Source organism: Meles meles, chromosome 17 (assembly GCF_922984935.1).
Source record: "Meles meles chromosome 17, mMelMel3.1 paternal haplotype, whole genome shotgun sequence".
Lineage (NCBI taxonomy): Eukaryota > Metazoa > Chordata > Mammalia > Carnivora > Mustelidae > Meles > Meles meles.
In genome coordinates, this window is record NC_060082.1 from 48,306,123 (window position 1) to 48,320,692 (window position 14,570).

The 14,570-nt window shown below is 37.2% G+C and overlaps 2 protein-coding genes across 3 annotated transcripts in view; one reads left to right on the plus strand and one right to left on the minus strand.

Annotated features, from left to right (window-relative positions):
- Positions 1-1,786, minus strand: part of LOC123927617 (serine/arginine repetitive matrix protein 1-like) — a 51,676-nt gene extending 49,890 nt beyond the window's left edge. Inside the window, exon 1 of the mRNA XM_045982297.1 lies at positions 1,618-1,786. Within this exon, the coding sequence (XP_045838253.1) occupies positions 1,618-1,786 (169 nt within the window). The remainder of the gene's footprint in view (positions 1-1,617) is intronic.
- LOC123928329 (influenza virus NS1A binding protein) overlaps positions 1-14,570 on the plus strand; it is a 28,792-nt gene that overhangs the window by 8,147 nt on the left and 6,075 nt on the right. For both annotated transcript variants that reach the window (XM_045983451.1, XM_045983450.1), the window contains exons 2-9: positions 5,831-6,060; positions 6,856-6,984; positions 7,181-7,350; positions 7,483-7,558; positions 8,430-8,603; positions 9,132-9,257; positions 10,614-10,721; positions 14,414-14,543. In XM_045983451.1, coding sequence (XP_045839407.1) covers positions 6,874-6,984; positions 7,181-7,350; positions 7,483-7,558; positions 8,430-8,603; positions 9,132-9,257; positions 10,614-10,721; positions 14,414-14,543 — 895 coding nt within the window. In that variant the 5' untranslated portion in view covers positions 5,831-6,060; positions 6,856-6,873. The remainder of the gene's footprint in view (positions 1-5,830; positions 6,061-6,855; positions 6,985-7,180; positions 7,351-7,482; positions 7,559-8,429; positions 8,604-9,131; positions 9,258-10,613; positions 10,722-14,413; positions 14,544-14,570) is intronic.

Below are 14,570 nucleotides of genomic sequence, written 5' to 3' on the forward strand. Positions count from 1 at the left end.
ATCTTGCAAAACGGCGTTTGGTTGTAAGTTCTTGATGGTAGGAAAGTATCAGGCAATATCAGATTGAAAGTTGAATGGAAGAAGACTTGGACAACACCTATTTTAGAAATAGATTCACTGTTTCTCAATACATAGTAGATAGATCTATTGTTTGAAACAGCTAACGTTTCAAAACCTGTAGCAAGTAGACATAGGCCTAAAGAGCGTGGTTTTGTTTCCTAATGTCTATTGCCAGTGATGGAGGATTAGAATACTCTCATATCAAACTGTTCTTTGAGGACTTTGCGTGGTGATCTTCGGTCTAGTGATAAGTAACAACTTTGGAAGCGTGGTACTTAACTAATCTTAACAGTTGAACAAGTACAGCGTGGACCAGACAACCAGAATCCGTATTTTCCTTTAATAACTCTGGCACTGATTTTAGGATAACAAAATACTGCTGAATAGTTAGTCGTAGGCATAATCGTGCTGAAATCTTCCTCTTAAGGATGCTAAGGAGAGCAGTTGTATATCTGGAGATGAGACAAACACTGTTTAGAATTGGATTAACAATAGTATCATTTAAAGCTAGCTGGCAGGCTTCTCAGATGTCTGTAGTTGGTGGTAAAACTGGACTAGAACACACTGACCTAAAAGAGACCTGGTATGGTTTTCCTCTGAATTTTTCCAATATGTGAAATATCTATAGTTAGTTAATAGATATTAATTATACCTTTTATCTTAATTTCTACTGTTTGTCTACTACCCCCGCCAAAAAAACAAAACAAACAAAAAAAAAACCCAGAGGATCCCAGGTTTGGTTTTAGTTTTAAATTGGTATCTTTTGGGCTACTTACTTTGGAGTGGGGTTTTTTCCTTGGTTGACGTATATTTGTGATGGCAATTGAATGTAGTTTTGCAAATGTGGTTTTTAATGTAAAATGTTCTTTTATTAGGGAAATGTCTTTAATTAACTGATACCAAAATAAAGTACTCCTAAAGATAATTTCATTGACTTTTCTTTTTTTTTATTTAAAGATTTTATTTATTTATGTGACAGAGAGAGACACGGCAGTATGATTTTATAGTCAATCTCCATGGAGGAATTCTAAAAAGGCCAGAGAGTATAAATGGAGGAATTATGAACAAGGGAGTGATCTCTGGGTTCTTGTTAGAAGCACAGAAAATACATGCTTATGTTCACTTGTAAACTTGAATTACCACCTTGTAAGTGATTTCTAAACCTATCAGTATTTTCCTACCTATCGGATCAGTATTTTAACACATTTGGTATCAAGCTGGATACCCAGCAAGTAAACTCAGCATTACAAAGTCCCAAAGCAAATTCCTCTTCTTCTAACTAACTTTGAGCTTGCAGCAAACTACAAATAACTGTTACACTTTTTGGAATTCTAATTTTGATACTGATTTTGATAATGATGCCACACATATCCAAGCTAAAATAATAGGATAAGCAGGGGTATATAATATCTTAATGTCCCCTCTTCTATATTTTATATGTTCCTCCAGACCATCCCCCACAATTCTGCTAGAGTGTTCTTACTATCATCCTTTTCTGCTCTCCAGCATTGTTAAACCTTAGCATTGATCTTTCTTACTTCCTCTCCCACTATTTACCATCTGCATCCTGCAGACTATAATCCATTGAAACAGAAATAGCTGCAGTTTCTGGAATATGTATGTCATACCCCTTTCCTCTTTTGTTTGAACTATTTTCACTGCTTGGTATCTGTCTTTCTGGTCGGTCTGTGAAGTGTTTGGTGCTGGGGAATGGAGTTAACTCCATTGGTATTATAAGCATCCCATTCCAGATTGTCCCTGCCATATGTTTGGTGCCATAAATGGGGAATATAAGAATTGCAGAACAATGAGGATGGAGGAATTGAGTGAGTTTGACTTTTGAGATCGTAGTTTGAAAGGTGACGTGGAATGTATAACTTCTGGTTTTACAAAGATTGAATTTGTAATTATAAAATCTGTCCTTTAAAAATAGAGTTCCTTGCTATTTTGTGAGTTGGCTGCCCTCAAAAGATTGCCTTGAAACTTAAATAATAAAATTTTTACTTGCCTTGAGGTTTTAAGGATGCTTTGAAAGTTTAATGATAACATTTTATCTTTTAAAACTGATAACATTTTATTCTTGGGCTTACTGAAGGCCCAAGAAGAATTTGGAGGGCAGGCCATAGTGTGCCTACCTTTTTTACAACTCTTGGGTAAGACCTGTTGAATTGTATTTCAGTTAAGCTGATCTTTTTGGGGCCTGTGGTAACATAACATGTGAACTTCTGGGTGTTACTGAAGCAGTTTAATTACTCATTTATGAGTCTTCTGTCTCCATTTTCTTGCACTGGCCATACTAAGGAACGAACGTGTATTTATCAGAATAAGTGGATTAGTCGATTGTATATTTTAAGTAGCAAATTTTTTTTTTAGATTTTAATTCCAGTGTAGTCAACATAGTGTTATTAGTTTTATACAATATTGTGATTTAACAGTTCCATATATTACCCAGTGCACATTAAGACAAGTATACTCTTAATCCCCTTCACCTAGTTGACTCATTGCTCTACCCACCTCCCCGCTAGTAACCATCTCTTTGATCTCTATAGTTACGAGTCTTTTTTTTTGGTTTGTCTCTTTTTTTCTTTTCATTTGGTTCTTAAATTTCACATATGAATGAAATCATGTATTTGTCTTTCTCTGGCATATTCTGCTTAGCATTATACTCTCTAGATCCATCCATCATGTTGCAGATGGCAAGATTTCATTCTTTTTTTTTTTAAATATTTTATTTATTTGACAGAAATCACAACTTGGCAAAGGCAGGCAGAGAGAGAGGAGGAAGCAGGCTCCCTGCGGAGCAGAGAGCCCAATATGGGGCTTGATCCCAGGACCCTGGAATCATGACCTCAACCGAAGGCAGAGGCTTTAACCCACTGAGCCACCCAGGCGCCCCAAGATTTCATTCTTTTTTTTATGGCTGAGTAATATCCCGTTGCCACATTTTCTTTATCCGTTCATCTATGGATGGATACTTGGCCTGCTTCCATAGTTTGACTCTTGTAAATAATGCTGCAATAAACATAGGGTGGATATATCGCTTTAGGTTAGTGTTTTTGGGGTGCCCGGGTGGCTCAGTGGGTTAAGCCTCTGCCTTCAGCTCAGGTCATGATCTCAGGGTCCTGGGATCAAGCCCCACATCAGGCTGTCTGCTCAGCAGGGAGCCTGCTTCCTCCTCTCTCTCTCTGCCTGCCTCTCTGCCTACTTGTGATCTCTCTGTCAAATAAATAAAATCTTTAAACAACAAAAAAAAGGTCAAGTGGACTTGAACTAGCTCTTAAAATCGAGTAGGGTTGTACTGATCATTAAAGACATTAAAGAGATGAGGTTCATATTAAGACCCTGATATACTGGAAAGTCTTCCAAGTTCTAAATGTAGAAGAACTCATTTTATTGCAAACTAATAATATTGTACAAAGTTGTATACCTAGAGTTGTTCCCAAAATTTTCCTTTTTTTTCTTCCAATTGACTGAGTGATTTTAACCATCTCTCCCCCACCCCCCAAAATTTAAGGTAGAACTTAGATGTTATTTTTATTCTTGGTTAGATCAAGACTAGTTTACAGAAAAACACTGAATAATGAATAAAACTGGTCAATATATAAAATGTTTATAAATCTCCATATCGTAAGTTTATGGTTTTTCAAAAAGCACATTTTAATAATACCAACATAATTTGTATGGAGGGATTTCCCCCCTCTTTACCCTTCTTATACCCAGCTTGTGATGGGGCGCCTGGGTGGCTCAGTGGGTTAAAGCCTCTGCCTTCAGCTCGGGTCATGATCTCAGGGTCCTGGGATCGAGCCCCGTATCAGGCTCTCTGCTCTACGGGGAGCCTGCTTCCCCCCCTCTTTCTCTGCCTGCCTCTCTGCCTACTTGTGATCTCTGTCAAATAAATAAATAAAATCTTTTTAAAAAAAAAGAGCAGCTTATGAAACTGAAGTGAGGAGTTACCAACTATGTCTGTGGATTGGCCACTCCCAAGTATATATCATATATACAAAGATTTTCTTAATTTGAGCTAGATCTTGGCTGAAAATACCTGAACGTTTCCTTAGGATGGTGTGTCTGTGTAGAATTGTGTGGTACTTGGAAATCATTTGTTAGAACTGATTTCTTAAAAGCTGAACTAACCTAGATGCAGCTATAGAGTAGAGGAAATCAGTATTACATACTAGTATAATACAGTTTTGTTGCAGGGGAAAGCATTGACCACAGCCCCAGCCTGAGTCAGAATTACTCGGGATGTCCTTGAAGTGGAACTTACATTATAGAGAAACCAGTTAGGGCATGTGGGATCCAGCTCCATTACAGAGTATGCATGTGTTGAACTTAACAGTTTGTTCAGTTGGAGCTGGACCAGCCTTCAGTGGGTTCTGGGTTAAGTGATTATTCATTAACCTGAACATAATTGTTAGAATTCTGGGTTTGATAGATGTAGAAGGAAAAACCAGGTAATTTTAAGATGTCCATTTTTAAAAGTATGCACATCTTTCAAAGTATTTAGTTCTCATTTCCTAAATTATACTGACAGTGGTGTCATAGCAGTTCAGGTGATTAAAAAATAATTGCCGTCTGAATTTGACATTTGCAGTTGATGGCACGTGAAAATGGGGGGAAGTGGAGCTAGGAGGACTGAATATGATTACTTTTAAGATGTGGATTGAACTAGAATTAATTCCATTAGTAGTTTATTACTGTATATAAGTACAAGGACCATATAAAAAACAGGCATCGGTATTTTCCCTTTTGTTTATTTAGTTCTCTTCAACAAATACTCATATTTAAGTTTCTAGGCTAGTTGTTTTGGTAGTGGGGAGATGGGATGGATACAAAGATGAGCAAGACAGAGGCTCTGCCTTCCAGAGCCTTGAATCAAGGAAGATAAGAAGGTCCACAGAAGCCCAGCTCAGAACAGACCAGCTGGAAGATTATACATGCCTTTCAGACAGTGTTCGGAATGTAGAAGATAGGGAGAAACTTCTCTCAACTGGGGGGGGATTTGGCAGGAGCTCTTTGGAGGTAAGACTTCATCTGGCAGAGGTTGCATTAACGGTATTCCAAGAAGAGAGAACAACTTGAACAAAGGCGCAGAGGCTGGGTAGAGCAGACCACATTTTGGGGAACAGTGTATCCGATTTGACTGTAACGTTGTATACATGTCTGGGAATAATACGCAAAGGTTGCTTGCTGGCTGGTGAAAATGGACAGATCATATGTTTGTATGTTAGTTGTGATCTAAGAGTAAAGAATCTCAGAGTTAACCAGTATTTATATTTGTTCTCTAGTCTTGTGCTTGTATATCTCACTTAAATGGTATATATTAGCTCCTATCTTCCAGGGAAGGTGTTTTTTGTTTGTTTAATCTGAATGCAACCTGAATAGTTGGAGGTCAAAAGAAAAATGTTTATGTATAACTGCATTTGTGTTAGTTATTTTCTGTGTTTGTGTCCATTTACATCAAGATTTCTTCAAGAGGGCCGCATGGGTGGCTCAGTCGTTAAGCGTCTGCCTTTGGCTCAGGTCATGATCGGGGTCCTGGGATCGAGCCTTGCATCAGGGTCCCTGCTGGGTAGGAAGACTGCTTCTCCCTCTCCCACTCCCCGTGTTTGTGTTCCCTCTCTCACTGTGTCTCTCTCTGTCGAACATATAAATAAAAATCTTAAAAAAAAAAAAAAGATTCCTCAAAGATAAGGACTTTGATTTAATCCACTTAGATCAGTGACAGTCGTTGATCATCCTGAGTAACTGATATTTGTCATTATTACAGATTATGATGCATGATTATCACAGAAGAAATTCATGTCTATAGCTTTTAAGGACTTGATTACATCATTTCAAGCCTGATAGTTTTGGAATCACCATTTCGAGCTTAAGACACCTCTGCCTTCACTTCAACCACCTGTCTTCATACCTTGAGGAAGTTGCTGAGTTTTAACACTCCTTTGTCCTTGGATTATCTAAGACTTCCCAGAAATCCATTTCTCACCAGTTCAGTAGGTAAGTGAATATTCAGTGCCCAGTGCAATATTAAGACACATTGTTTTTCTGAATACTATGCCCAGTCTACTAACAGCCTTTCATAATTTTCTTAAAGGGAACGTCAGTAATCATGTATAGGAAAAAAAACACTTTTCTGTTTTTTTTTTCTTTCTGTAAACTATTTTGAATTTAAATAAATCAGCTCAAACTGAAATCTATTACTGCCTTTTAATGGTGGATTTTGTATGGCCATTAGTCAATTCTTCACAAGTAAAAGTGAAATGGATATTTTTTTAAAGAGGCTTAAAACTTTTTAAAGTTTCTAGCATGTATTCTTAGGCGATAAGTGATCCCTAATATCTGAATCTTGCAAAGGGAACAGAATTTACATTTGTCTTATATATCTTTCATTTGGGAGTCAAGCAATGACAGCAGCCCAAAAGATGGAAACCTGTAAGTGATGACTGCTTTACATCCTTCCAGGCTTCTTAGGTTACTCATTGTATGGGTTTGGGCCAAGCTCAGGTGACGTTTCTTTCCCCCTCAGAATGAATGTGCATGGAAACCTAGACCAAAAGCATTGAGATAACTCACCGCTGTATGAATCCTCAAAAAGAGGATTTAGGACCAGCGTACAGGGGTACAGAAACTTGGACATTTAGTGCCAGTGTTTCCACAGTGTTTTTGTGTAATAACATTTTTGTGTTGATATGATGGAATTTTGAAAATAAAGATACCATGTTACTCTTTAAGGTATAATTATAAAATTCCTCATTCACAAGTGAAATAACTCAGCTTTCTTTCTCCCTTTAGCCAAATTTATAAGGAAAAATGATTCCCAACGGATATTTAATGTTTGAAGATGAAAATTTTATTGAGTCTTCTGTTGCCAAATTAAATGCCCTGAGGAAAAGTGGCCAGTTCTGTGATGTTCGACTTCAGGTATAAAAATTGATTTTATTACTAAAAGCAGTAAATTAAGCAGATTTGCTTAATTTCTTTTTCATGGTAGGCATTTTGTGAAATAACTTTAAAAAACAATGATTTACTTATAAATATTAGATAAAGAATCTGTGGTAATTAGCTAGAGAAATACATAGTCCACAGTACTTCTCATTTTAATTCCTCATAATTTCAGGTCTGTGGCCATGAGATGTTAGCACACAGAGCAGTCCTGGCTTGCTGCAGTCCCTATTTATTTGAAATCTTTAATAGTGATAGTGATCCTCATGGAATTTCTCATGTTAAATTTGATGATCTCAATCCAGAAGCTGTTGAAGTCTTACTGAATTACGCCTACACTGCTCAGTAAGTACTTTATAAATTGTATAATTAGGGGATGTCATCAGGAAATTCCAAGTCTCTCTAAATTTATTTCAATTAAGTATCTGTGTTTTAAGGCCTTAGTATCCAAAATGATAAAGAACTTTTTTTTAATAGGTTGAAAGCCGATAAAGAATTGGTAAAAGATGTTTATTCTGCAGCAAAGAAGCTGAAGATGGACCGAGTAAAGCAGGTAGAGTACGAGAAGTTAATATATATAAGGAGAACTAGCAAGTCTGCTTTTATGTGGTTAGAGGACATAATTTGTCATAAGCCATTTCTTAGTTTCAAGAACTTGAAAAATGGCCCCCCCTTTTCCCACAGAGAACTTAATGTTATTTTAACCATTTATTAACCATTTAGTTATAGTTATATAGCAAGGTCACACTTCTCTCAGATAATTTGAGCTAAACCCTTACTCTTCCAGTAGTCTTCTCGGCTGGGTAGCTGTATCAGTCACTGATAGCAGGGTGTAAAATACTTGTTTTTCCTCAAGAGTTGGTCATACAGCTTATATTCTATATAGCTTATATAGTTTGTTTTTGTTCTTCTATACGCTGGAGTTCCTCTTTAAAAGGACTCCTTCTAGAATTTAACGCCATTGAGAACTGCTTAATAATTCATAGGGTAAAGGGCATTTAAGTCTTGTGGTGCCTGGGTGGCTCAGTTGGTAAAGCGTCTGTCTTCAGCTCAGATCATGGTCCCTGCTTCCTCTCTTCTGCATTCAGCAGCATCTCTCGTGTAGAACCCAGTTCAGATACTGCCTTCATAATGAAGTCTTTTCTAATTATTCTAGTTGGAAATATTTATTTGAACATTTCATATGCATTATCACAGCATTCCAGTTTGTGGCATCTTTCCTTAAACAACTTAGACATTTGTATGCCATTCTTTGATGTTTATTGTTTGTACACATATGTTCTTCCCAATGTTAAAGTTGTTTGATTAGGGCAGTGATTCTTAATTCATCTTTCTATCTTCACGTAATGCTAACACACTGAGTATTAAATATTCATCAAGTAAAATATATGTAAGTATTGGTATTTGTGTGTTTCTTTTCCAAGGTTTGTGGTGATTATTTGCTATCTAGAATGGATGTTACCAGCTGCATCTCTTACCGAAATTTTGCAAGTTGTATGGGAGACTCCCGTTTGTTGAATAAGGTTGATGCTTATATTCAGGAGCATTTGTTACAAATTTCAGAAGAGGAGGAGTTTCTTAAACTTCCACGGCTAAAGGTGAGTAAAAATCTATAAAGAGATATATACTACTTAGTTCCAGGCAGGGAATCTTTGTCCATGTTTCAAGCATGTAAGTAATGGTTAGAAAAAAAATAGTACATTCAAATGATACTTTTACTTTTGGCAGTGTAACAGTTTTCTGCCTACCCGTTTTTGTATTTTTTTGGCTACTGATTTTCTTTCCTTTTTTTTTTTAAAGATTTTATTTATTTATTTGACAGAAAGAGATCACAAGTAGGCAGAGAGGCAGGCAGAGAGAGAGGAAGGGAAGCAGGCTTCCCGCCGAGCAGAGAGCCTGATATGGGGTTCAGTCCCAGGACGCTGGGATCATGACCTGAGCCGAAGGCAGGGGCTTTAACCCACTGAGCCACCCAGGCACCCCAGCTACTGATTTTCTTATAAATTAAAGTAAATATGTGGAATGTGATTGGGCATCTGTGAGCATTTTATTATGAAATTGAGCCTTAAGCTGAGAATTACAGGCTCAACACTGATCTATGTGTCACTATTTTTTCCTAATTCTAGTTGGAGGTAATGCTTGAAGATAATGTCTGCTTGCCCAGCAATGGCAAATTGTACACAAAGGTAATCAACTGGGTGCAGCGTAGCATCTGGGAGAATGGAGACAGTCTGGAAGAGCTGATGGAAGAGGTTAGTTTTAAAGTAAATGGGTTTCAGCAATTCTTAAAAATTATTTTGCTATAACATGAAGGATTCCCTTTCACTTTTATTTTATAACCATCACCCTAAAGAATTTAAATTTTGCTATAGGTACCCCTAAGCTGAGAAACAGGGGGGGTGTCCAGGTGAGCTGAATGAACCGTTCAGTTTGGTTTTCTGCTTTTCTTTTTTTATTTCTTTGCTTATTATGTGCTGTTAACTTCCTTTAAAGTAGCATGTAATTTGCTTTAGAAATGGGAGGTGATACTGAAGTTTTCTGTAGATTCTTAATTTTTCTTCACAGGTTTTTGCTTTAAATTTGAAAGTAGGTAAAAGCTTCTAATGGTTGTTCCTCCCCATTGATTTATCTCCCCATAGGTTTATTAACAAAACTAGGATACCCAAGACTGAAGAAACAAGAAGAAATCTCCAGTGTATTGACACGTAAAGAAGCAGCAGTCCTGCCCCAGTTCTCCTAAGAAAAATCCGCTGTGGGCAGAGAGCGATGATGATTTAATGGTGTTTACTCCTTTACAGGATTCTCTCTTTAAAGCTTTGTGTTTTTCAATGGTGTTGTTCATACATATAGTCACTCACTTACCTTGGGCTACTTTTCAAAAATAACACGAGAAAGATTTGATGGAGAAATGGTGGGAATTAAACATACGCCGACGGAGCAGTAGAGTGGCCCTGCATCTGTCATTCCACTGAAGCCTTTCAGGCTCACTCAAGGCTTACCAGATCTGTTAGGCCTCGAAACATACTGTTATCATTATGTTCTAAGAAGGCTAACAGGTGATCCCTAAGCTTTATATCCTCTCCCACTTGAAAATCAGGTGCATTAACCACGTGTTTGCATCTGCTAAGGGAGTTATCTCTGTCTCTACAGCTTGTTTGCATTTTGCATTTGCTTTTTATCTGTTTTTCTTGAAATTGCCTGCAGGACAGAAATATGTTAATGCAAATCAGACCACTTCAGAGGTGTAAACCATATTCCATATTTTATTGTAAATATGTATATTCTTTAAGAGCCTCTATATATTGTAATAGTGCTTTTTTTCTTAATGCTATATAATAGAAGCTATGAGAAAATGAAGATTTCTTTCAAGCCAATCAAGCCAAGGACTCTTCGGCCAGTATTTAGAAGATTCTGTATTTGGTTTTTGTTTTTTTTTTAAATTTTTACAACCATGACCTGTATTTTCTTTACTTCGGGATCCTGCCAGAGCAAGATGTCAAGTTCAGGAAGCACACTGGAGGTTACCTTGAGGCGTTTGTGTGAGCTGCATACTAGTGGAGTAGCCATGGAGACAGTAGCCACATGGGTGTTCTGTTGCTGTTTTGCAGGTTCAAACCTTGTACTACTCAGCTGATCACAAGCTGCTTGATGGCAACCTACTAGATGGACAGGCTGAGGTGTTTGGCAGTGATGATGACCACATTCAGTTTGTGCAGGTACACATTGCACATCTGAGGTAACCTCAGGTTAAAATGTGATGAGAGCATTTTGTAGCATCCTGAATTTTCCTTTAATAAAGGAAAGTGGAAGAGTTTCCTTGGTATAACTGAACAGAAACATTTTTGGGACAAAACAAGCCTATCTTTCTTAACAGTTACTACTGTTTTGGGCACATAAAAAGAAATGAATTCAACACATTTAGATTTTTTTCTCAATGACTTAGGTTTTACAGGTAGTAAGAAAGGCCGATAAGATGAAAGAAAGTAGAAATTGATTTTTTGGGTTAGATTACAAAAAAATAGTTTGCAACAGGAATGAGTGTTGGTAGACCCTGGGGTTTTTTTTTTGTTTTGTTCTGTTCCATTTTTTTTTTTTTTTTTTAATCTTAGGTATAAACTTCTTTAGTCTAGAGACAGATAATTTAAAGTACACAAATCATAAATGTCAAATAGTGAACCCACTAATTTAAACACTACTTGGGTCGAGAAGAGATTTCTGTTTCCTGGAAACCTCTTATTCCTTCCCAGTCACCTCCCTTCACAACCCCCCAGGTGAAACCATTATTCTAACTTCTGAAACAACAGACTACTTTGCCTGTGTTTAGAGTGGACATAAATGGTCATGTAGTATGCATTCTTTTTTTTTTTGGCCTTCAGCTAAACATTGTATTTGTGAGGCATTAACTGTAGAATAGGCTGAGTTAACCCAGTTTTAAGGAGTGGTTTTCTTTAATAGAAAGTGAAATTAAAAAAACATGACCGGTGAAGTTCTCAGTTATTCTGTGGCAGTAGTCACCAAATATCTTTATTTTCACAAAAGTGTCAGGGTGTTAGTTGAGAACTTTATTTGTAGTTGTGCATTGTGAACATTTAGAATATTTTTCCTCGTGACTCTAAAGATGTATTTTTTTAAGTTATACTTTCAACAATTAAAGTTTGCATGCCCGATAAGTGGCAGGCCATGATGTTAACGTGTATGAAGGATAGTTTCTGCTTGTAAGACCTTACAGCAGTAGACTGAAATGGTACACTCTTACAGGAGGTATCTACAAAAGGCATACAGGGGAGGGCATGGTAGAACAGGAGAGAAACTAGGGAAATTTTACAGAGGAAGCAACATTTGAGCAGCCCTAGGATTGAGAAGAGTTTGCATAGCATACAGAGGGAGGTATGTCGGTTACATAGGGGGATTGGTTAAATTACTGTACTTCTGTAGAGCAAAAATCTATACATTAGTCATATTTTAGACGTGGTTAACTATCAGATGGGCAGTCTCTAGGTCATGGGACTCCAGCTGATCTGTGCTTATTTCCTTTTGTTTTTCTTACTCCTGTAAAGGATGGCATTAAACCCTTCAGTTTTTATGATCCAAGCACAGAGGGTAAAGCTTGTAAGACCAATTCACAGCCTATTACAAGAAGTCATTTTTTAAAAAAATGACAAGGGCTTGATTTAAGGGCATGGAGGAGGAATCGTGGACTCTAGACATTTATAGTTTCAAAGGTTGAATGAGTCCTTAGTGATCATTTAGAATAAGAAAATTAAGCAAAAGGAAAAGGGAGAATTTGAGAAAACGGAATTCTGACATATGTGACTCATTAGAAGGTGGTTCCCTGGATATAAAGATCACGAAGTTAAACAGGATGAGGTGACACGTTAGGCTTGAGGAATAGGAAAAGAGTTTGACGAGAAGCCATTAGAAAGGAAGGAAGAAATTAGAAAATCAAAATATGGTAAAAGCCAGCTAACATAGGTGGAGATAATTTTGAAGGAGGATAATAAATTATTAATTGAGTCAAATCATTCTTTGGGAGGTCATGTAAAAGAAGGTTATAGATACCATCTCTTCTGCATTAATTGTGGGAGGCCACTTGGTAATTTTTAGTGGATATAAGTTCCAAACAGTATTAAGATCAAGAATCCGTTAGCTTGAGAAGTAATAATGGTTGAAAAAGAAACTGCCACCCTCAGAGATAACCCTCTGGTGAGCCAGAGGCAAAGAAAGCAGAGCCAGTGGGTGGCTGGGTGAGAGTTGATACAAGAAAGTTTGAAGATAAAGGAGAGGGAAGGATGGGTTTGGAAATGTTCCAGAAGGAATATAAAGGAGTTATCCAGCACTTCTGTATAACTTGTTTAAAAAAAAAAAAAAAAAAAAAAAAGCCTTTGCTGTTACCCTGCTTTTCTTTTACATTGATTTTTTTTCTCAATTATAGTCCATGTGTTAGAACAGTTTTCTTACTCCCATAAAAGCTCTTAATGTAAGCATTATCAATTTGTGATACTTTGGATCCCTTCTTCCCACAGGTTGGGATGGGGTTTTATGTACCTTGTAATTCTAGTAGCAGAAGACACAAGTCTGTCAGAGTATAAAAAGAGTGGCTTTATACTCAGAATTTCTAATCTTTCTTTTAGTTGTATTGCATTAGGCAATGCATATCTTCTCTGAGTATTAATGGATTGGCAGTACTGCCCTTAACTGGCTCAAAAGAGATGATGTGAATAAAGTTCCTAATAATACCTAGGTATATAGTAAATGTCTAAGTAGAACTTAATGGTAACCGACAACCGTACATGCTCTACCTGTTCTCAAAATAGCCTATATACGCTGTAACCACACTTGTTGAATGGCCCAGACCAAACTTCACAGCTTCATGTAGCTACAAAAATCTTTTCCTCGGAGTTGTGACTTGGCTTTTTGCTTCCACAAGAAACAAATTTCTACTGTAAATCTTACCCACCCGTGTGGCTCTGGCCCTGGGGACCAAAGTAAGTGGATAAGCAGGCTTGATCAGGTAGTGAGGGTGGTACCTGTTCATTGGAAGTTCCGCGGAAGGGGTCTTTGACTCCTCTGATTCCACACGATCATATCCTTTCAAAGTCAAGGGCTAATGTTATTGGAAGAAAACCTCAAAGGGAGCTCAAACACAACAACACAATGTGATTCTCTTAAAGTTATTTGGGAAAATTTGTAGCCTTGCCCATTAGTGTTCCTGTGTATCCTACTTTTGTGAATGTTTGCTTCTTTTAGAAGTACTGTTTCATTTCTGGTTTCTGTTTTTTATTTCTGTGGTTTAATGTAGTTTGATTTGTCTAGAAAAGCACTCTAATATCTGTAAGGTGGTCCTGAGAAGTACTTCTCAGAGGGACTGGATTGGATAAATGTCTGCTCACTTTTTTGCTGGCATTGTATGAAGGATATCAGAGTACATATGATTTAATTACATTCGATAATTTCTTGGAGACAGTGGGTTAAATGTATTATTCCAGATAATTCATACCCTTTTAAATTAATAATCTCTTTTGAAATATGATTCTACACTTAGTATAAAGAGTATGTGAGCTTATGTAGATTATGAAGGGGGGTTCCTTCCCGTCCCACCCCCCCCACCCCCATTGAGGTATTCTGATATTTGATCTACAGTGTTTTTTTTAATTTCTTAAATTGAGCTTTTCCTGGCCAGGCTATTTGTGTAGTTACAGTTGTTTCATTACAAGTGGAGATGGACGTATGCCAGTAATTTGTGTCAGTTGGAAAGTGTTGGTTTGTCTTAAATTTAGGTATGCTATAAACGTCGTACATAGGTGAAAGACACTTGTTTTTTTCAGTGTTGTGGAAAATAGCTCAGGAACAAAGGTACACCAGGTATGGTCTTTGGCTAGGTTTCTGTAGCTACCTTTTGATTTTGCAGAAAAAGCCACCACGTGAGAATGGCCATAAGCCGATAAGTAGCAGTTCCACTGGATGTCTCTCTTCTCCAAATGCTACAGTACAAAGCCCTAAGCATGAATGGAAAATCGTTGCTTCGGAAAAGACTTCAAGTAAGTGTATTACGCTTGTCAGATTGT